Source organism: Triplophysa rosa, linkage group LG2, assembly GCF_024868665.1.
Source record: "Triplophysa rosa linkage group LG2, Trosa_1v2, whole genome shotgun sequence".
Taxonomy (NCBI): Eukaryota; Metazoa; Chordata; class Actinopteri; order Cypriniformes; family Nemacheilidae; genus Triplophysa; species Triplophysa rosa.
In genome coordinates this window covers 34,438,883-34,461,623 of record NC_079891.1, presented here as the reverse complement: position 1 = coordinate 34,461,623, position 22,741 = coordinate 34,438,883, and the positions used below count along the sequence as shown (strand labels likewise).

General features: G+C 39.5%; 2 protein-coding genes across 4 annotated transcripts; both read left to right on the top strand.

The window, feature by feature from the left end:
• Positions 1-870: 870 nt before the first annotated feature.
• paip1 (poly(A) binding protein interacting protein 1) lies at positions 871-10,941 on the top strand. The gene is made up of 11 exons (XM_057359179.1): positions 871-1,200; positions 4,952-5,076; positions 5,164-5,361; positions 5,876-5,988; positions 7,669-7,780; positions 7,860-7,985; positions 8,421-8,527; positions 8,659-8,776; positions 8,904-8,958; positions 9,268-9,346; positions 10,116-10,941. The coding sequence occupies exons 1-11, from the start codon at positions 1,080-1,082 to the stop codon at positions 10,204-10,206; spliced, it is 1,245 nt and encodes a 414-aa protein (XP_057215162.1). The 5' UTR covers positions 871-1,079; the 3' UTR covers positions 10,207-10,941.
• A 247-nt stretch (positions 10,942-11,188) lies between these two features.
• lg2h5orf34 (linkage group 2 C5orf34 homolog) lies at positions 11,189-17,539 on the top strand. 3 transcript variants are annotated; one of them, XM_057321549.1, is made up of 12 exons: positions 11,189-11,534; positions 12,216-12,305; positions 12,400-12,950; positions 13,177-13,275; positions 13,817-13,937; positions 14,244-14,335; positions 14,489-14,558; positions 14,640-14,795; positions 15,313-15,398; positions 15,643-15,765; positions 16,598-16,638; positions 16,747-17,539. In XM_057321549.1, exons 1-12 carry the CDS (start codon positions 11,337-11,339, stop codon positions 16,917-16,919), a joined length of 1,800 nt encoding a protein of 599 aa, XP_057177532.1. In that variant the 5' UTR covers positions 11,189-11,336; the 3' UTR covers positions 16,920-17,539. The 3 variants fall into 3 exon arrangements, with proteins under 3 accessions (XP_057177532.1, XP_057177522.1, XP_057177539.1); XM_057321539.1 differs by having other exon boundaries at positions 14,637-14,795; XM_057321556.1 differs by lacking the exon at positions 12,216-12,305 and having other exon boundaries at positions 14,637-14,795.
• Positions 17,540-22,741: the final 5,202 nt, after the last annotated feature.

The following is a 22,741-nucleotide window of genomic DNA, read 5'->3' as shown; positions in this document are numbered from 1 at the left end:
TTATTTAAACTAAACCAATGTACTCTATTACGATTAGTGATTTCAGGAAAATAAAGCAGCTCGGGATGATTCTCGCAGAGTTTTTCACTTGCGCGTTAGGGCGCCACCTGCTGGGCGCCAAAACTAGCTCGTTTGGCTGCAAATGCACAAATCACTTTTGCATCATATTTCACACAGATATGTGGTGCAAAATGATAGTGTGTGCGAACTTGTGTCAGAGACTCGCAGCAGCAGATTCAAGCAGTTGTAGTTATGTTCTTGTGTTTGTGCTAGAACAATGTGCAAGAATAAAACCTTTAATTTGTGAGAAAATATTTGACAAGCATTCAACTCTCATTGCATGAATTCACATACTGTTTGCGGATGTGCAAAACTCGTCTGTGAACGCACGTCTTTTGGTGCAGGTGTGTGAATGTGTTTTGCACCATATTTACTGCAGCATTTGTAGCAAAAAAATGTGAGTGCACGAGTATCTCAGTTTGTGATTTGTAGAATTGGATTTGTGCGCTTGCACTGAAGGATTCAAGAAGGTGTAACTGTTGTGTTGTGTTTGCGGGGGAGAAAAAAAATCTACAAGTTTGCAAATTCAAATTTTGACTACAAATTTACTGATACACATGTGTGGCCGACCTTTACAACTACAAGTTCCACTCTCACAGGTGCTCAGTAGTTTTGCACCAAAAATACCTTCATATTTGATCCTTTACATTTTAGATTTATTTACATAATAAATTATATATTTGTGTAACCTTTTGGCCAAGAAAACTGTCTTGAAGACTCAACAGACCTTCATTTTCTCGCTCCTTCTACGGTTTTTGAAAAGTGCATAAAACGTGATCGCCGGTAGAGGGCAGTGTTCGAGTAAGCGGGTCTAAATGGAGAATGAGCGAGGAAGTGATCAGTGTCCTGTCCAGATGCCAGAAACAGAAATAGTAAACATGAAAGTGAGAAGCAGTGCGTGAGATTAAAGCTGTAAGTGTTTTTAGCGTTCAGCGGCCTCCAGACGTCAGAACCAGCGCTGTTATTCGCGTCTCTTGAGCGAAAGTTCTTATCGGAGCCGTGAGATCCGACGGAGCGTCATGTTCAACAACATCACACCATCGCTGTCGGCTCCATCTGAGGCTGGAGATATCAGAAGTTCGGCGTTTAATCTGGGCGAACCTCTCCGACAACCGCGATCTTCTCCTCCGATCAGCGCAGGTGAACTTCAAGTCGCTACTAATTAGCATGTCTGTCTGCTAGCGGCTAATGACAACAACGTGTCACACATATGGAGCGAAATAAACGCATTAAATTCACGTTGATTTACAATTGCATGATTCTTTGACTTCTATAAAGCACAGTCGTAAATCTGATAAATCCCCCCCCCCATTTGGAAATATAACCACGGTTTTATTATAGTGAAAGAAATGTTTTTGGCGAATTACTATTTGTAATGCCACAATTTACTACAAATATCATTGTTAAACTAAGGTTACTGTGGTTAATTTTGTAAAAGTTGTATGTTTTACTACGAATGCCATAGTGAAACTGTGGTTACTCCAATTGGAGGTTTGAGTTTACCGTGGTTTTACTACAAATCGTGGTTAACTATGGTAAGATTTACTACAAATATTGTGGTTAAACTATACCGTGTTAATACTGTTTACCATGATTTTACTATAAATACTGTTGTCAAACTGTTGTTACTATAGTGAGACCTTTGGCAAGTCTGAGTTGACTATGATTTTACTACAAATATCATTGTTGAACTATGGTCGCAATGTGGTAAGCCTTGATTTACTACAAATATGATATCAGTATGCTTACTATAGTAAGATAATGGTAAATATAAGTTTACTATAATTTATGACAAGTATCATGGCTGAAGTACGGTTACTACAGTGCATCCGGAAAGTATTCACAGCGCTTCACTTTTTCCACATTTTGTTATGTTACAGCCTTATTCCAAAATGGATGAAATTCATTATTTTCCTCAAAATTCTACAAACAATACCCCATAATGACAACGTGAAAGAAGTTTGTTTGAAATCTTTGCAAATTTATTCAAAATAAAAACGAAAAAAGCACAAGTACATAAGTATTCACAGCCATGACACTCAAAATTGAGCTCAGGTGCGGCCTGTTTCCGCTGATCTGAACTTGATTGGAGTCCAGCTGTGGTCAATTCGGTTGATTGAACATGATTTGGAAAGGCACACGCCTCTCGATATAAGGTCCCACAGTTAACAGTGCATGTCAGAGCACAAACCAAGCCATGAAGTCCAAGGAATTGACTGTGACCGCCAGTGTTAATTTCGTTGACGAAAACTACGACGAAAAGTATTCGTTAACGACATGTTTTCACTGACGAAAACTAAATAAAAATGAAAGCATGATAACGAAAATTGTAATAAAAATATACTGACATTTTCGTCAACTAATAAAAATGAGACGAAAATATTCTTGTCCCACCTGGCGGACATCAGTTTGCGCGCATGTGCTTATCTCATATAAACGGCAGAGAGAAGTCTCTGGGAGAAGGGGAAGCACACACATGTATTCTGTGTCTCCACGCGGGTTACAAAGCGTCTTATTTTCCTTCACGATCGCCGGTAAAACGCTGCAAACTTGAAGCGCGACTGCAGGCGAGTCACCCCGAAACACATTACGAAGGAGCACAAATGTTTGTATATGCCTGTTAACTTAACACGAGCTGCTGCATAACGTGAAATGCAACATAGAGTCAGCCAAAAGAAACCAGCGCTGTCCTCTACTGATTATAGAAGTGATGAAGTGAGTCAAACTGTACGTTCCAACCAAGTATGTAACATGTTTGCATGACTAAAGAAATGTAATACAATTTATATGAAAGCTATTTCTCATTCATTGCTGTATCAGGCAAAGACAGTGCAGCTCTTTCTTCAAAGAGGCATGCCATGAGCCAATAGCCTTTGAGAGTGAGCCCTGTCAGAGCGTTTCATTGGTTGAATGAACTGAATGAACACGCCCTACTTAACGAGTCAATTGAGTCAAATGGGATTGAATGAACTGGAACGTGTCGTTCATGGTCTAATACTCTGTGTTCCAACAATGCAAATCTAGTTACTGAACTTTTCTGAAAAATTAAGGTAATGACCTGGTTTAATTTCATTCTAAGGTGAAGTAAATTACGTCAAAACAGTTGAATCTTTGTACGGAACATTTAATTACACCAAGTAAATGATTTAAACCATTTAGATTTTAGTAGACTAAATATAATGTATATTTATTCGACTAAAATGTTTTTCATATTTCGTCGACTAAAACTAAAATGATGGGGATGACTAAAATGTGACTAAAACTAAATTGCATTTTCGTCAAAAGACTATGACTAAAACTAAATCAAAACTTGCTGTCAAAATTAACACGGGTGACCTCCGAGACAGGATTGTATCGAGGCACAGATCTGGGGAAGGGTACAGAAAAACTTCTGCAGCATTGAAGGTCCCAATGAGCACAGTGGCCTTCATCATCCGTAAATGGAAGAAGTTTGGAACCACCAGGACTCTTCCTAGAGCTGGCCGCCCCTCAAACTGAGCCATCGGGGGTGAAGGGCCTTAGTCAGGGAGGTGACCAAGAACCCGATGGTCACTCTGACAGAGCTCCAGCATGTGTCTGTGGAGAGAGGAGAACCTTCCAGAAGAACAACCATCAGGCCTGTATGGCAGTGTGGCCAGACGGAAGCCACTCCTCAGTAAAAGACACATGACAGTTTGCCAAAAGGCACCTGATGGACTCTCAGACCATGAGAAACAAAATTCTCTGGTCTGATGAAACAAAGATTGAACTCCTGTCTGGAGGAAACCAGGCACCGCTCATCACCTGGCCAATACCATCCCTACAGTGAAGCGTGGTGGTGCTGTGGGGATGTTTTTCAGCAGCAGGAACTGGGAGTCTAGTCGGGATCGAGGAAAAGATGAATGCAGCAATGTACAGAGACATCCTCGACGAAAACCTGCTCCAGAGCGCTCTGGACCTCAGACTGGAGCGAAGGTTCATCTTCCAACAGGACAATGACCCTAAGCACACAGCCAAGATAACGAAGGAGTGGCTACAGGACAACTCTGTGAATGTCCTTGAGTGGCCCAGACTTGAACCCGATTGAACATCTCTGGAGAGATCTGAAAATGGCTGTGCACCGACCGACGCTCCCCATCCGACCTGATGGAGCTTGAGAGGTCCTGCAAAGAAGAATGGGAGAAACTGCCCAAAAATAGGTGTGACAAGCTTGTAGCATCATACTCAAAAAGACTTGAGGCTGTAATAGGTGCCAAAGGTGCTTCAACAAAGTATTGAGCAAAGGCTGTGAATACTTATGTACTTGTGCTTTTTTCGTTTTTTATTTTGAATAAATTTGCAAAGATTTCAAACAAACTTCTTTCACGTTGTCATTATGGGGTATTGTTTGTAGAATTTTGAGGAAAATAATGAATTTCATCCATTTTGGAATAAGGCTGTAACATAACAAAATATGGAAAAAGGGAAGCGCTGTGAATACTTTCCGGATGCACTGTATACAATGGTAAAATTAAGGTTAACTATAATCTTACAACAAATACCGTGGTTAAACTAGTAAAATAGTGGTTCATTTTAGTACGTCTTGTTGTTAAAGGTAATTGATGAATTATAAACAACACCACATCATAAAACATCACCATCTACCTAGAACAAAAACCATTCATGTGTATATATTTTGTGTATACTTTGTTTACCTCAGAGTCACAATAAGTCATTCGTGTTCACTTTGGAGGTTTTCGTTTTTAAGGGTTACAGAATCAATGTTTTTTGTCTCGTCCTTAATTGGGAACCAACAGAAAATCATTACGTCATACTGGAATGAGACCCAAACACACTACATGTAGAAATGATGTGTTGGTTTTACTGGTAAACAGCTAATGTTTATTCTGCTTCATCTTCTGTTGTTTCATAGCTTCACAATTCGTTCACAACAGCACTAGTGGCATGGCGTTAAAATCTCGAGATTCACTGGTGAAAAACTCCAAACTGTCCGCTGCCGCTCCAGAGTTTATCCCCAGCGGTTATGCATCATATCAGGTGAGTCGAGCAAATGCAAAACTTGCTTTATTTCTTTAATAAATATTCATTCAGTCATGATGAATGTCTGTGTTCATGTCCACACAGGATGATGTGTATTCAGATGGATCTGAAGGTCACAACCCTGACGCCACGCTGGATGATTTCGTACATGATTTTGTAAGTATTTTGACTTCGTCGCCGGGTTCCTTCGAGTCAGAAATCGATTACATCACCGACACGCTGAACAGCTGGGTCACCACAGAGGCAATTCTGAAGGAGCTGGTGGAGCTCATCTATGTACAGGTGAATTACTCATAACAGATCGTAGAGAATTTTCTTAGGTTTAAACTTGACAGGCTTTGCAAAATGAAAAGATCTGCTGTCAGCCTCGAGGGGGCTAATGCCTTTTGATTGTATTTGATATTTATTTTGATATTTGATTTAAGCAATAATTAATTGTTTGAATCCGTTTTTTTGTAGCAAGGTCAGCGTTTACCGTTAACATTGTCACCAAATAGATTCACAATGCACACTGCTAGAATTAAAGTCTGGGTTAAGTAGTCTCGAGTCTGAAAGCCCTTAAATGTGCGGTTTCTATATAATTGGTAAATTTCTGCAAAATTGGTTTTACTGAGGTGTTCTCCAAATTAAAAGTGCATTAAAACTGTTTTCGCATTTACAACTTTCTTTAGTTGTGTACTGTGTGTATGAAATGTTTTGTTCAGCTAATATTCAAGGGACTGTGTCAAAACATATCATAGTTGGCAGGAATTGAATGCATTCAAAGTTCAACATGAAACATGTTTGTTCTCCACAGTCCACATCCATCCCTAACTTTGCTTATATGGGAGCTCGGCTCTGTAACGATCTGTCTCAACACATCAAACTCAGTCCACCTAACGGAAACTTCCGGCAGCTGCTGTTAGTCAGGTAAACCTCCGTCTGTCAGTCATCCTCAGCAATGTGAGGGTGTAAGTCCCACAAAATTGGGTGTAAAATGGACCTATTTATTTACAGTAACATATGTTGAATAAATGTTTCTGGTCTTATTGTCCATAATTCGGTGCAGGTTATTAAAAAAATTGCTTATCTGGAGGTAATAACTTCTAAAATAGCTTCTTACTCAGCTCTCAGATGTTTTGTTAAATACTGTAGACCCCTTTTTACAATACAGTAAAAAAACACCCAAAAAAATCTTGTACTGTTTTTCAGTCCCTCCAGTTTGTCGGGATTCTGTGATAGCAGCTTAGTCTGCAAATGGTTTTGCAATCCTGGATAATTTGTCATTTTACTGCAAAATTACTGCAAAAATAAAAAATATCTCACATGACAATATATTAGACAAGTATTATAATTTATAGTTACAAATGATGTCTGTTTATATAAATAGATTAAGTATTTATTTAACAGACTAATATTTTAGAATTTATTTGTCAACTACCCATATATACTGAAGAAGAGACCATTCCAAATTCCATTTCTAGATGTATTGTGGTCATTCCAGTCCAGCGTTTGTTGAATTTCAACAAAATCAAACCTCAGGAGTGACATAAAGTCATCCAACAGCGATGTGATAGACTGACAGCATGACAAGACACATGAAAACTGTGATAAAAATCCAGGTTATCACAAATAATATTTAATATAATATTCCTTAAAATAAGTCGAAATATGACTGTTGTATTGCTTAAAAGGAAATATGAACTTGTTTTCTTTGCCGTTTTTGAGATGAATGAAAAAATACAGAGCATCTTTTCTGTTACTTTCACCTGCTTCTCCAGTTTTCATTTCTGCAAATAAACGCAGATAGAAATGTGGGATAAATATTGTTAAGTAGTTAAACAAAATGATCATTTTACCTAAGCACAGATACCTTTAAATAGTCAATTTTGAAATCATGAAAACGGTCTCTTAAAGTCCCAGTTAAATAAAAAATGACTGCCTATTTTTTCATGAAATATTGCAGCGTTTATTGTAAATAGTTTATCAATGTGGGTCATTCTCTTTTAAAAATTCGTGTGCCCTCATAATCTTGAGTTAAAATCTGAAAATGCACTTCTGTCCTGTAATGACTGTCCATCTAAAATGACGTGTGTTAGTCGGCTTGGGCGGAGCATCCGTTAACTCCTCCCCTTCAACTAGCAGTCTGCTACCAGTTCCATTTCAAAATGCAACGGCTGTTTTTATACATCCAATCAAATCGCAGAGAAATACGAAAGCCACGCCTACTATTTTTTTTCTCATTAGAAATTCCATTTCACTCGGAAATGCGTCAAAATACGGAAGTAAAGCCGGGGTCTTTCATATTTTCCGCGGCTGTAGTTATAAAAACATAGCAAACATCTTTTAAAATTACACACTGCCATTTTAATCGCAACAATGACACGAAAAATCCTGGGGGGATTGTTTTGTACACTGTTTCACTGGAAATATGTCACATTATGAAAGCAAGTGCATTTACAAGCCCTCGCCATCTTTCCTCTCATTCGGTGTTTTGAATCATTTCACTCCCTCTTAGGGAACAATTTCCTTTACTTTCAGTTTCATTTATTCTGCTAGTTTCTACTTCAGCTGAATTCTGTGCTGTCGTGTATGTGTGTGTTTGTGTAGGTGTCACATCGAGTTTGACCAGAAAGATCAAGCTGTCAGAGGAGATAAGGACACTCAAAAACAGTTTCACTCCTATGTGCTGTTTCTAGGGGAGCTTTACCTGAACCTAAAGGTCAGTTCATTATCTACATGATCACGAAGCATGATAAACATGAGCAATACACGCTAGAGATGCAATTCATGTCTTGCAGGTCAAAACCCGTAAAGGCACGCTGGGGCGAGCTGACGTCTTACTGGGAGCCCTGAAAGATCTCATGGACACACTTTTCTCTCATCCTGAGGACCCAAACCTAATCTGTGCTGTCAAATTACTCAAGGTTCACAATATTGCCCTTTCCTAGTTAAACCCGACATGTATGTTATGGATAATACACATTCAGATGATCAGGACCTTCATAGAAAGCGTATGGATGTGGTATTTTGCAAAAAGAATCACCTCACTGTGCTGAATTTTATCCCGCTTATTACACGGCGATCTACCGAAGATAGAAAAAGGACATGAAGTATTGATTTGAGTAAAATGATCATATAATGTTAGACGACACGAAACACAAATACTCGTCTAGAGACCTCTAGGCTCGGTCTTGATGTAAAATAAGACCATGAAGTTTCTGTGACTATAGAGCCACTTTGTGCAATATAACAATAGTACTAATAGGACATTTTAGTTCGGCAGATACTGCATTAGTAGAAATAAATGAATTGGATATGTTGTGTTGACATTTTCACTGTTCTGATCTTAAAAAAAAAAGCTGTGCGGCTCAATTCTGGAGGACACATGGAAAGAGAGACAAAAATCGGACATGGATGAGATCATCAAGAAGATTGAAGAGATTGTGTTAGATGCCAAATGTAGCAGGTAAGTGAATCAGGCGAAAGTAGATTCATGTTTATAACCATTGCGTTTACAAAAGGATGTGAATTTTAGTCTGAAGGAGCATGTACACAGATACTGTAGCGATGACACGTTATATACGGTATTGTCTGCAGAGATGTAAGGCAGATGCTGTTGAAACTGGTGGAGTTGAGGTCGAGTAACTGGGGACGAGTTTACGCGGCTTCTATGTTGTGTGATGCTACACCTGACAACGATCCGAACTACTTTATGGTGTGTATACTGTAAAACACCAGTCCTGAATGTCACCGAATCAGATTGTTGATGCAAGACTTTGTGGTTTTTCTGAGTGTGAAGTTTCGACATACTTCAATACAAATGTTATACTTTTGCTTCTCAGAATGAACCGACCTTCTACACGACAGATGGGACTCCGTTCACAGCAGCCGATCCGGGTGAGTGTCTAAAACTGTGTCGCATTATAAGATAAAAAAATTGTTTTGCTGGACCTGTTTGTTTTTTGCTTTGTGACTGTATCAGTAAGCCCAGAATAAAGAGCATTTTCTCTATCATTTCTTTTTTAGAAAATGATCCATACACATTCATGACAGGATTCCATCAGAATCAAAATTGTGCACATTTTTTATGTGTCTTCCAGCGAGACATCCAAATACACATAATAGTGAAATGAAAGAAAATGACAATTCCTTAGAAAGAGGTCGTGTCCATTCAACCAAGTGGTCTTGTCTTTTTCGTCACTACAGACTACTCCGAAAAATATCAGGAGATTCTCGACAGAGAAGACTATTTCCCTGACACGTTTGAAGAGAACGGCACCGAATCGTGAGTAGACTTTTTTAAAATCCCAATATTAGTTGTTTCAAACCTGTATGTTCTGTTGAACACAAAGGAAGATATTAGGAAGAATGTGAGCAATTCTAGTGCTGGGCCATCATCCACTACCATAGTGAAAAAAAGTGTGCTTTTGTTCTGTTGAACACAAAAGGAGATATTTCGCAGAATTTAGGAAAACAAACAGTTCTGGGGAACCTTTGACTACCAGTTCATTTTTCCTACCATGGTAGTCAATGATGTCCCAGAACTGAAAATTGCTAACATTCTTCCAAATACCTTTCTTTGTCTTCAGTAGAACAAAGCAATTTATACAGGTATGAATTACATGAGGGTGTGTAAATGATGACAGAATTTTCATTTTTGGGCGAACCATCCCTTTAACAAGAACTGACGGTCTCATTCAGCTTAGTCTTCATCCAGTTCGATTTGCCGTAAATCAAGGGTTCATTTGCATTCATGTTCATTTAGAGCGTTCACACGATTGCTTAATATTCTAAAATCAAATAAAACTTAAACCATGATAATGAGAGAAAGAGACAGACGGAGAGACATCAAAATCATGTTCGTAAGTGTTGATTTATGAAACCTTAAATGATTTTTTACTTTTCCAACTTCAGCAGAACTTTTATAGTTTGAATGCACAGAAAATACCATTTATATTTAGAGCTACCATTCAAAATGTGATGGTTTCTATGCAGAGTTTGGAGTGTTAATTCACATTATTTGAAAATATTGTGTTATTGCTTCTCTTTGGAAGTTTTTGCCGTGAGGAGGATGAAATGGATCCTGAGATGGAAGAGGCTTTTGAGAGATTTTGTATGGAATCGGAGTCGAGAGAACGGAAATGAGATCCGTGGACCGGAAGATCACCATCATACCATCCAACCAGCTGGAATGTTGGCAGAACCAAAAAGTGTTTGGGTTGATTTTTGTTGTGTTGTTTAATTTTTCAACAAGAACTTCACGGCTACAATGTCATTGGATTTTTTGACAGTGTTTATTGTTTGACTGTAACTCGACAATTGGCAATCCGTCAAGCCACTGATTTGGCATTTGGCTTGTATGGTTTATAATTTTTATTTGTGTCTAATTCGTCAACCATCCAAACACGTTTGCAGTGAGATTTTAATAGAAAGCGAAGAGTAGAAGCATCGAGTGAACGAGTGCTGTAAAATAAATCCCAGGAGACTAGAAGTGTGCAATAACAGTTTTGTTTTATGTTCTAACTAACTTTGTTTAAATTGTTAATTTTCCATTCAAATGCTTTACAGAACACATGTAGAAAGACAAAAATGTTTATTACTGTTCTTCCTTTCACAGACAATGCAAACAATTTTACAGTTTTACTGTCATTTAATGCACGAGGTGAGGGTGACGATAAGTTCAGTTCATGCAGGATATATGTTAACTGTCAAATGACCGAAAAAAAGCTCTGCACCGGTTAAAGGGTTCACACGGATTCACCGCCACTGTGATTATCTTCATTAACATCTCACAGATCCCATATAAAGGAATGTTTATTTTAATATAATTGTAAATATTATTTACTGTTGTTTGCCTGCAATAAATCTTCTTCAAAACATTGTCATCGTCTTTGAATGGTGTTTTTTGTAAAATGATTGTAAACATAATTAAAAAACAACTTTTCTTCACATGTAATCAAAAGGTGAATCCAACGAAAAAAAATCATCCCTAAAATAAAATTTGGCTTAGCGTTTAAACAACGTCAACGCACAATATCAAAGCTTATCTTTATTTAATTAAGCCTTGTTTTTATTTATTCTATATTTTTTTCCCACTAGGTGGCAGTAAACGACCGTAAGAGCGCGCATGCTCGTCAATACCGGAGAAGAAGACACTCGTCCAATCAGCGTCGTTTTCGTCATCGAGCGCGAATATTTACCCCAACGCAACAAGTGTAGGGTGACGCTGTTTTGTTGATATGTCAGTCGTGTGTTTGTTGTGAAGTTTGTTTGTGATGTGTGCGGTAAGGTTTATGGTGATGTATGTGGATGAGTCTGTGGATGTGTTTTATACAGACGGCCGCAGACTGCAGCTCTCACCCTGCGGCTCTGAGTTCATGATAGACAAACACCCGCTGTCGCCCTGTGCTCACCCGCTGCACACTAGAGAGAGAGTGAGACAGAGAACACGATTCACCATCAGCGAGTATAAGGTAACACACACGTGTTTAACTTGTATATGAAGAGTTTGGTCCAAAATGAGATAACTCATTTTTTTTCCCAAAAATCACGTTTTTATTGTGTTAGCGGTATTTTTTGTTATTATGGCTTAAATCAAAACAAACCAAATGCAGTTTGATTGACATTAATTGGAATGCACAATGATGTTTGAAAGTTCTTCCAAACTCTTCATATGCAAATGAGGACATTTCATAGACACAAATTGTTATAAATACTATAACGTAAACATAACTTACCCAAACTCTAACCATAAAAGAAAGCTTTTTTTCTTTTTTTTTACAATTTTGAAAAAATAATTTTATCTACTATATTCTTTTTATTTTAAATGTTTTTACAAAGGACGTCCCCAGAGAAATTGGTCAGGTTTTGTTCACTTTTGTTACAAAAATTAGTTAAGTGTGTACATATGTTTACTGTACACACATATACAAAAAACACATTTATAAACTCATTGATACACAGACACACAAACAGATTTATACACATAATTATGCACTTTCAGTATTCCCAAACTTCATATGCGCGCACACACACACACACACATACACACATTCATATCCACATACTGTACATATTTACACACACACACACAGAGCTGTATATCTATCTTGTATAAAAAGTAAAATGAACAACATGCAATTTGTTTTTTCTAGACATTGGTGGTTAATGCGCTGGAGTTCAGAAATAAATATTCCACTCTTCCATATTTGCCTGAAGAGCTTATAGCAGTGGAATTAAAAAAGGTTGAGCTTCTGATTTCAGTTGAATTAAGGTTAAAGATCTCATTTTTATTCCTTTCTCAATCGCTCATATAAATGATTTTCCTCTCCCGTCCAGACTTTCAGTGATGCAGTGACTGCGGTACAGTGGCCCTCGTGTGACTCCTGCAACATAGAAGGTGGACCTGAAGGGGACATCTGTGTCTGCTCTCCAGATGGACATGCTAAACTTATTCTGTCGTCTTCTGGAGAGGAGTTCACGGTGGAGTTCACCTGTAGGTCCAGCCAGAGGGAAGCAGACACACAGAATCAGCAGCTTCAGGGGATCCAACACAGAAGCACATGTTTACTAAGTGACCTGTCATCAGTTAAAGATGTAAACTTCTCAGGCGCCGCGGAGGATTCTCGCGCACACCGCCCTAAAGATGCAGAAAGCGTGAAGTCCAGAAATCTGTACACCAGAGCGATCCAGCAGTTTTCTCGAGCATCTTACCCACAAACGTGGCACTATCCTCTACTGTTAGCTGTCAGGCATCTGGAATCTCAAAAAACGGAAAGAACCGCTGGACAACACAGAACAAACCCCGCAGATGTACAGGACAGACACGTCCAGATGTCTAAATTCCCTGATGCTTTACCTGTGAAATGTCCTTCTCCTCATCAGCACAGGTGATACACAACCACAGCGATCCCGTTTTACGACACACCTCAATTATTCAAATGTTTCAATGAGAATTTCTGGGCTGTGAGGAAAATAGTTTCATTTCAATTAGATTTCGGGGTGAAACGTGACCTTAACATGTTTACATAAGATTGATCTGTATATTATCTCACAGTATTGTGTGTTTGGTGCGGCCAGTATGTGGGTGAGTAATATTGATCATGTGATGCTCAGGTGGAGGTACGAGAGAGTGAATCCTGATTTGCTGGAGCAGGAAGTGGAAGTCACCACAGAGCTGGTAAAAGTGGTCTGGTGTAAAGGCGTCATATACCGGTGAGTAATCTTATATTTCATCTACATTATGAAAAATAACAGCATAAAAAGATTCAAAATCATTTTACTTGTCTTTAGCATAAATGAATTTGGTGGGGGGGGGTTATGGCTTGAGCATTTGTTCAATTCACTGCAGAGAACAACTGCAATTGAGCCGTTTCTATAAAGAAATGAAACGGTTCTTTAGTTTTTGTTTAGTGTTTTTTTTCTTCTATAAAACAGGTTTGCCGTTAAGAATCTGGGGCCGGATTCACGAAACTGTTCTTAAGACAAAATCTAAGATCGTTCTTAAGATAAATTATAGGAAGTTCGTAAGAATGTTCGTAAGTGAGATTCTCAAACATTTCTTAAAAAGTGGTCAAAAAGAACATTATAAGCATTCTTCCAAATATCTTTCTGTGTGTTCATCAGAACAAAGAAATTTATACAGATTTGGAACAACTCGAAGGCGAGAATGTTTTGTGAATCTGGCCCCAGGTCAACAATGCTTTTGATACTGTATTTTTTATTTGAATTTTTTTTAATGTGTTTTTTTTTTCAGTGTAATTGATGGAGTGACAGCAGTAGTTGAGATCTCACCTGGTGAAGGTTCACTCATCCGATCTAATGGAGCTCTGGCCAATTACTTCACACATCACAAATCTAAAGCTGCTCACAGAGATGTAAGGAGCTACTTTAATCTCCTTCATCACGCTTGGTGAAGCAGGTCACTTTTAAAATGTATGACTAAGAAAAAAGGACTTCTGACATATGAAACTGGTGATGTCACCGGCCCAGGAAAAGCTGTTTTCATGTTGAGGTCACATCACCAGCTGAATATCTTTTACTATTGTGTAACCCACAAAATATCAATGCTGTTGGTTGCAGAATGATTCCATCATGCGTGAGACCTTTTGGACTGTTGCACTTGTTTGGTCGTGAGTCTACTATTCCAAAGGTTGTGTGTAAGGATTCTTGTGTGTTTGCAGACTGTGGAGTGTGTGTATTACCTGAGTGGTCTTCCACCTGATGTACCTGGGCAGCTGTATTCTGTCAGATCGGTGGTCACACGGGCCAGCAGGTGAGACACAGACACCATCATTCAGATAAAGCTGAAGTCATTCTTTTACAAAAAATGCAGATGTGATCCGCAACATTATGAAGAATGCTAATAGCGAAGCTTGCTTTTGAGTACACAACACGAGTATGAGAGAAGTGACGTGTGATTCTTTAGGATTCTGGAATGCTACATCCAGGCCAGAACGTCTGTAAGGACGCAGCTCTCTGTTTCCTGTTGGAAGGAGGTGAACATCACATTTGTTTAACGTTTGGTGTACAGATGTGTGTTGATGTGACAGGAGTTTGTATTCTTGTGTTTTCAGCAGAGGGCAGCGTGCGATTGTGTGAACGTGGTTCAGGAGGTGAACGTGGTCGGTACGGGACGTTTTAAAGCTCTCTCAGATGGAACTGCTGAGGTTTTGCTTGTGAATGGAGTCAGAGCTCAGATGATGTGGACTTCACACACATACACCCCTGCACAGGTCTCATTTTTAGCCTAATTTTCATCCAAGTTAACTAGGGCTGTCAAACGATTCATCGCATCCAGAATAAAGGTTTTTGTTTACATAATATATATCTGTGTACTATGTATTTTATTTTTGTATTTAAAACATACACATACTTGTCTATATGTTTAGGAAATATTTAAATGTATTAATTTATATTGACCAAGAATTGAAATTCTAAATAAAAGTTTGTTATATTTTATATTTTTCTTAAATATATGCATTTATGTGTACAGTATGTGTTCATAAATACAAAATGAATATGCACATTACACCGACCAAAATATTGTTACTATACAAGATTGTTAATATATCAGTATAAATATGGATAATAATACAACACGTTGAACAACCTGAACAAACAAACAATTCTGATATTTAAAACTTTGGAATCTTGCAAGATTTCTGCATTTATATTATAGTCTATAGCTTAGAATATAAGGTAAATCATTTTGCTTTCAGTTTCTCAGCTTTTTATTCCTTGTGTAAGCAGAGAGCTTCTGAAAGATGGTGTCAGATCAGACTGCCCGACGGCCATCAGACGCTCGTCCAGGTGGACACAGACAAAACTTATGAAAGGTAAAGACCTGATCACGTAAAGGTAAACGCGTAACTCTGACAATGACAATTCAATGCATTGTCTATAAAATATAACATAAAAGGTGTAATGAACAATCATTGGTCATTAACAGACAAAAACAAGACAAGAATATTTTTTAAATGTATATTTATTCTATACATTTTATAACTTCTATCATTTCAATATTTTTACAGTTCAGCATGTTTGGGCACTGCTGTAAAATGAGTGTTTTCTCCGTCACAGGTATGTGTCAGCGTTAGTGGAGTGGTGTGATTGGGTTAAGCAGACAGAACGGAGCAAAAGTGTAGAGGGTGTGGCCATCCCAGACTCCGCCCATTCTATTACACATCAGCCAATAACCTGCAGGTATAATGGAACTGTTATTTGCTGCTGCTTTGTAACATATTGTAACATATTTTACATATTTTAACATATGTAACATATTTTAAAAAAGTGGTTTCGCTTCAATTTTTACTGTTTCTTTATTAAGTTTAAAATGCTGAATTTGAAAATCACGTAATTTTGTTTTACCATCAACGGTACTCACCAAAAATCTAAAAAACATATTTATACATTTCGGTATTATTACTCGTACGCAGAAATGACAAGGTACTGGTATAACACTGAGCTCAAAACAACCGTTTAACATGACCGTTACTAAAAATGAGTAGTCCAAAACTTCACAAGTGTACATTTGATGGTTTTTGTCTTTTATGACTAATACTGTCCTCACGAACCAAGTTCTGGACGTAGTCAGACGATAAGCGTAGCCTCGGTTCTCTTTCTAATAAACCTTGCATTGGGTTAGTCACTCAAACTCTGAATTCTGGTGCATTTATAAGGAGTTATCACAAGCTAAGACTGTTTAGTTGTGCTATCTTACGATCCGTATATAGTAAATGTAAGTTAAAGTGTCGCCAATGTACGATTAAAACTTGAAGTGGTGATGCGGTCTCAAAATGTATGGAAAGAGTCTTAAAAAGTATTCAATTTAGCTCCATGATTTCTGTATATACACTGAATATACACCAAAACATGGATGCTACACGAAAATAAATATTACCACAATAATTAGCACCACAGAATTGTGCAAGAACTATAAAAAGGCCGAGCGAAACAACAATTTGTTACAGTGTGTAATCATTCATGTGGATTGTTTTTTTCTTAATTCTGTTAATTCTGTCTTTCACCCTTTCAGATCGGTCGTCTCTGAACTGGAAAAGATAAAAAGGTTTAACTGTATCCTTTTCATGTGAAATCATATGTAAATGTGCTCGTGTTGAGTTTTAATCATACGTAATTCACTGTTGCAGCGAAGATGCTTTTTCTTTAAATCGGCCGTATCAGTTTTGCTGGAGAACAGCCCTGTCTTGCGTTCTACCGGAAGATGTTTGAGCGGCGAGCGTTCCTCTGACCTCCGGGAGATCAAACTCACAGAGAACTGTATCTCTGACGCTTTGCAGAAAACGTCTCGAGCCATACGCGACATTAACACACTCTTATCTGAACAACATTTCTGAATAAGACGAAGCTTAATGATATCAGAAAGTCATTCCGGCATCTACCTGAATCTAATTTTATACAAATGCACATGTTTGAATGCACATGTTATTTAATAAGTAATTATTTATCGGTTTTCCCTACTAATAAATGTTTCTAAATCATTGGATCATTAACTTAAGCATTTTAAGAGGAAGAAGCAGCGCTGTGGCAGATGTTTTACTGATCAGTTCTGCTTGTGCCATCACGACATTCACAGACAAATTTACACCTCTTTTAACAGCTTGTAGATACATTTAGTAACACCAGTTCATCTGAACACTATAGATGCTTTATTCTTGTATATGGTCATATCAGCCAATGATTAGATCATGATTCTTTGCACCTTCTTAGTGAAAGTTTTAAATGAAAACGAGTTGTTCTGGAGTCTCTGACCACTGTGTTGTTTTCTGTCCTTTGTGGCTGTCCGTATGATGAGAAAACGATAAACCTGACCCCAGATCAGGGCTGTGGCACATGGTGAGAGTGAAACCCTGGTCACACCTCTTCCTTATTAAAGTGATGGAAACATTTATTTCCTCTGTGTGTATTTGAGATTCTCAGCAGCTTCACGCACACTTTACCGTCGCTCTTATCTGACCGCCGCGTGGGTGAGTTAGCAGAGCCATTCTGCTGTGTGATGTTTTTGCCTCTTTATTTTCTCTAATATTGCTGAAGTGAAGTCAGGTTTGTTTCTATAAAGTGTTTTTCACGGTGCTTTACAAAAAAAAATAATGCAGTACCAGTATCTGTATGTGCAGTTGTGCTTGCAAGACATACTGCTTTCAGAATCTGTAAAGGCTATACACACTTAAATAACTAAGTATCAGGTTATTTCAGCTCTTGCTTGGGTAAAATATGGACAAACCCGTCCATTGGGATTAAACTAACCAACATGTACGTTGGGTTTTAACCCAGGGTCAAGTCAAACATGTACATTTGTTATAGGTTCATTTCAACCAACGGTAAGATTTGTCCACATACACTCTAAAAAATGATGGATTCTTTTAAACCCAGAGTTGGGTCAAAAAAGCCACAACCCCAACTGTCGGGTTATAAATTAACCTATGTTGGATTGTTTTAACCCAAAATTCTGGGTTGATTTATCTCATCATTGGGTCAAATATAAATTGAGCAGTTTTAGTCACATTTTAGTCATCCCCATCATTTTAGTTTTAGTCGACGAAATATGAAAAACATTTTAGTCGAATAAATACACATTATATTTAGTCTACTAAAATCTAAATGGTTTAAATCATTTACTTGGTGTAATTAAATGTTCCATACAAAGATTCAACTGTTTTGACATAATTTACTTAACCTTAGAATGAAATAAAACCAGGTCATTACCTTTATTTTTCAGAAAAGTTCAGTAACAAGATTTGCATTGTTGGAACGCAGAGTATTAGACCATGAACGACATGTTCCAGTTCATTCAATCCCATTTGACTCAATTGACTCGTTAAGTAGGGCGTGTTCATTCAGTTCATTCAACCAATGAAACGCTCTGACAGGGCTCACACTCAAAGGCTATTGGCTCATGGCATGCCTCTTTGAAGAAAGAGCTGCACTGTCTTTGCCTGATACAGCAATGAATGAGAAATAGCTTTCATATAAATTGTATTACATTTCTTTAGTCATGCAAACATGTTACATACTTGGTTGGAACGTACAGTTTGACTCACTTCATCACTTCTATAATCAGTAGAGGACAGCGCTGGTTTCTTTTGGCTGACTCTATGTTGCATTTCACGTTAAGCAGCAGCTCGTGTTAAGTTAACATTGGCATATAAAAACATTTGTGCTCCTTCGTAATGTTTCGGGGTGACTCACCTGCAGTCATGCTTCAAGTTTGCGGCATTTTACCGGCGATCGTGAAGAAAATAAGACGCTTTGTAAACCGCGTGGAGACACAGAATACACGTGTGTGCTTCCCCTTCTCCCAGAGACTTCTCTCTGCCGTTTATATGAGATAAGCACATGCGCGCAAACTGATGTCCGCCAGGTGGGACAAGAATATTTTCGTCTCGTTTTTATGACGAAAATGTCAGTATATTTTTATTACAATTTTCGTTATCATGCTTTCATTTTTATTTAGTTTTCGTCAGTGAAAACATGTCGTTAACGAATACTTTTCGTCGTAGTTTTCGTCAACGAAATTAACACTGCCATAAAGAGAGAATAATGGAGCCGAAAGGGAGCACCTGCCACTCATAGATATCCACCTCTCTGCCTCGTTCCATATCCCTCCAAATGAATCGAAGGAGGGACCTGTCATACTCCAATAATCGGACCTGGTGAAACATCCCTTTGACGTCTCCAGTCACTGCCACAGAATGTTCTCTGAATCGTATCAGGACTCCCAGGAGAGATGAACTAAGTGTGGGCCCAGGTAGCAGTGATTCATTCAAATTCATCCCTTTGTACTCGAAGGAGCAGATGTAGACCAGTCGATGCTTGCCATTGTGGGTGACCATTTGATGAGGGATGAACCAACTTTCGTTGCTCTTCAGTAACTCATCAGGATTCAGCTTGACTACATACCCTTCCTTCACGAGCCTGTTGAGTTCAGCTGAGTAGGCAGCTGAGCGCTCATGGTCTCTCAAGAGATGTTTCTCATTTCTCCGCAGGTTTGGCATGACCGCTTCTTTGGAGGCATTAAGGCAACTCATGCCTAGCTTGCGCAACGGGGTAGCATACCTTTGGACACCATCTATGGTGGTTCTGACAGTCTCTCTGTTCAGAAGCTCAAGGGCATCACGATCCTCTCTGGAACGGGTGACTGATTTCTCATTACGATAAGGAAAGGTGTCCAGTTCCCACAACTTTGAAACGTTTCTCATCAGCTCTTCCTGTTGGGATGTCACTGAAGTAAAAAGGAACTGGCGGTGGTCCAAGGAATTCAGCAGAAGCTTAGCAGGGCCCTGGAGTGTCCAGCCCAGTCTTGTCTTGATGGCGGCTGGTCCACCAGGGGTCCTAGACATACTGGCTCAGTCAGAGTGATTAAATGAGGTTGGTCCGCACCAATCAGCAGAAGTGGGTGGAAGGTTTGTTCGAAGGACTGGATAGGGAGACCTCTTAGGTGTTTGTACTTGTTCACAAGAGCTTCCATAGGGTATGACTGCTGTGCCAATCCTAACTGGTTAGCTGTAAAAGCGTGCTTGATGTGATGGGTCTTGTGAGGTTGTGCCGCTGGTGATACACTAAAGGAAACTGTAGAACCTTGCAGCCTTGAAACACTCTGATGGATAGTTCTGATGGATAATTCCTCATCTTCACTGTTCAGATGCAACTTCTCTGCCGCCACAACCAACAGGATAGTGCGCTCAGATCCACCGTCAAGGATTGCGTATGTGTCCAAAGTGTGGTTCTTATACCGCAGCAATACTTTGACCACTTTCAGCAGAACACGGTTGTCTGTCCCAGGTCTGTCCAGGTACAAAGTTTCAGCAGTAGAGCTTGGAATGACTGTATCCTTGACTGCTTTCTGATTGATGTCATGCAGTATTAATAGATGTTTCCCTTTACATTTGTTGCAAGGTTTCTTAAGATTGCACTGAGAAGCCAAGTGAGATCTTCCACATTTCCAACAACGCTTGTTTGCCTGAATCCACTGTTTTATCTGTTCGTTGGTAAGCCGCTGAAAGGTAGGACACTGACTGAGAAAATGATCTGTGTTCTCACTGTAGGGACAGTATGCTTTTGGCTTAGGTAGGTTTTCCAATGAAGGGGCAAGTTTCGTTGGAGGGGAAGTTGGACTCGTAGAGGGACTGCCCGCTCCGTGCAGGGCAGTAGCTGGTCTCATCTTTGGCTCTCTTCGTTTTTCAATACGTGGCTTGAGCCATGATCTTTGTTGATCCTTCCTCATAATGTCACCGTTCTGACACCAAGATTCAGATTGCAACCACTTCGAAAACTCCTGTAATGTAAAGGCAGAGGCTTGACTATGCAGCATTTGTCTCCTTAAGGCAGCTCTCAATTCAGATGGCAGCTTCGTCAACAAGCGGACTACATGGGAGCCACACATCAATTCCGCCTCTCCATCTGGTCCCAAAGATTCTAGCAGTCCTACTAGAGCTTGAATTTGTAGTGCAAACCTTTCAAAGGCATCAGGGTCTCCTGCGTGAACATCAGGTGCATCCATCACGCTGGCAATCTTACGCCGTGCGAGTTGGTGAGGCTTACCAAACTTCTCTGTCAGTGCTGCCATTCTGTCGGTAAAAGGATAAGGAGAGTTAAGGTAGGAGTCTGCGATCAGCCTGGCCTCTTCTAGATGTAAATGATCCACCAAGATTTGATACTTAAACAACTCAGGCCAATCTCTAGGCAGCAAATTATGCAGAGCGAGCTTCAACTGAGCGAACTCACTCAGATCTTTATGCACCAGGTTGGGTATACTGGGCTGAGGGCCTCTGTACTCTGTAGCTAACAACCTTGGCTGATTATAAGGATGCTGTACCCAGTCCGGTTCTGGTCTGTGCTCAGGTGCTAATGCTGGCTGGCTGGGTTGCTCGTTACTCTAGATGCAGGATCAGGATTACCAGGAAATCTTCCAGCGAATCTATAAACTCTGTCCTCAGCATACGGGTGTTCACTTGGATACCGCTGTGATTCAGAGTAACCATAGAGCATCAAAGGTGGCTCTTCATAGGGCTGTAGTGGGCTGGGTATCGGCCTCATAGGAGTTGCATGCCTAGAGAAGACTTTGTGTTTCATAAGCTGTAACTGACCCATCATCTTGTCGATCATGATCATCATGTCATCAGTAGCTCTCGGGGCTTCAGACTTGTAAACTCCTTCCTTTGCTGAGTAGGATAAACTGGAGGAGAATGAAGGAGGGGGGAAACCCTGTACGAAGGAGTGTTACATAAGTCACTTACTGCAGGATCATCATAGATGGTAGGAGGAGCACTGGTACATGGTCGATCGTTGAGCCTACTGGTTGGGCCTAGCCGCTGTGCATATTGAGTGGGACAATCCATTATGCTAGGAGGTGCTAATTGAAACTGGGGTACTGAGAAGGCTGACTTCCATGCTACTGAATGGATAGGATGTAAAGCTGAAGGTGATAGGCCCCTATACTGACTCCTAGGTATCTCAGATAATAAAGATGGATAATCTCGGCCACCAGCCACTGAGGTATGTGATAATGAATGCGGTTCTCTGCCTGAAGCTTGATATCCGGATTGCAGTGCACCTTCTTCGCTCTCCCTAGGTTCCTGTTCTTCGATATGCTCATACCGTGCAGTGCTGAGTTCTGGACACTCCCTTCTAGGCTGATATCTACCATAGTCCACTTGGAAATCATCAAAGTTGGCGGACGCGTTTGGTGTTTGGCCGCTCGGACTCTGAGGCAGGTTCTCTCTGTTGCTTATCAACCATACTGTCACTGTAGCAAACCACATCGGGCTCGAAGGACCATATTAAGATGGAAGAGGTAATAATGGTAACTTTATCTGGTTGTAAATTGCGTTCAACACAGGATGTCGATCAAGACTCAGGGAGACAGTATCAAGTTGAACAAGTTTACTCCGGTTTAGACATGAGTACAACAGCACAGTATAGCATACAGGTTATATCCAAATCCAATAAGCAGGTGAATATTGATGTAGGTTGAAGTATGTGGGTACGTGAGAGACGTAGAGTTATCGAGTGAGTGGTTATTTGTCTTAGACGCACTCTGACTTAAACTGATTCACCATAAAGAGAGAATAATGCAGCAACTAAAGGAATAAACACCCGGCTCTCAGCGCAGTTCTGCCATTTCCTACCGCTGCAGCTCAACCCCTGAATGACGCAATAC

Coding starts and splice junctions, on each gene's coding strand:
- lg2h5orf34 (XM_057321539.1), top strand. CDS start 11,337: ATGTGTGCGGTAAGGTTTATGGTGATGTATGTGGATGAGTCTGTGGAT. Junction 12,951..13,176: donor CCTTCTCCTCATCAGCACAG/GTGATACACAAC, acceptor TGTGATGCTCAG/GTGGAGGTACGAGAGAGTGA. Junction 15,399..15,642: donor ACAGACAAAACTTATGAAAG/GTAAAGACCTGA, acceptor TCTCCGTCACAG/GTATGTGTCAGCGTTAGTGG.
- paip1 (XM_057359179.1), top strand. CDS start 1,080: ATGTTCAACAACATCACACCATCGCTGTCGGCTCCATCTGAGGCTGGA. Junction 5,077..5,163: donor GCGGTTATGCATCATATCAG/GTGAGTCGAGCA, acceptor ATGTCCACACAG/GATGATGTGTATTCAGATGG. Junction 5,989..7,668: donor CGGCAGCTGCTGTTAGTCAG/GTAAACCTCCGT, acceptor GTGTTTGTGTAG/GTGTCACATCGAGTTTGACC.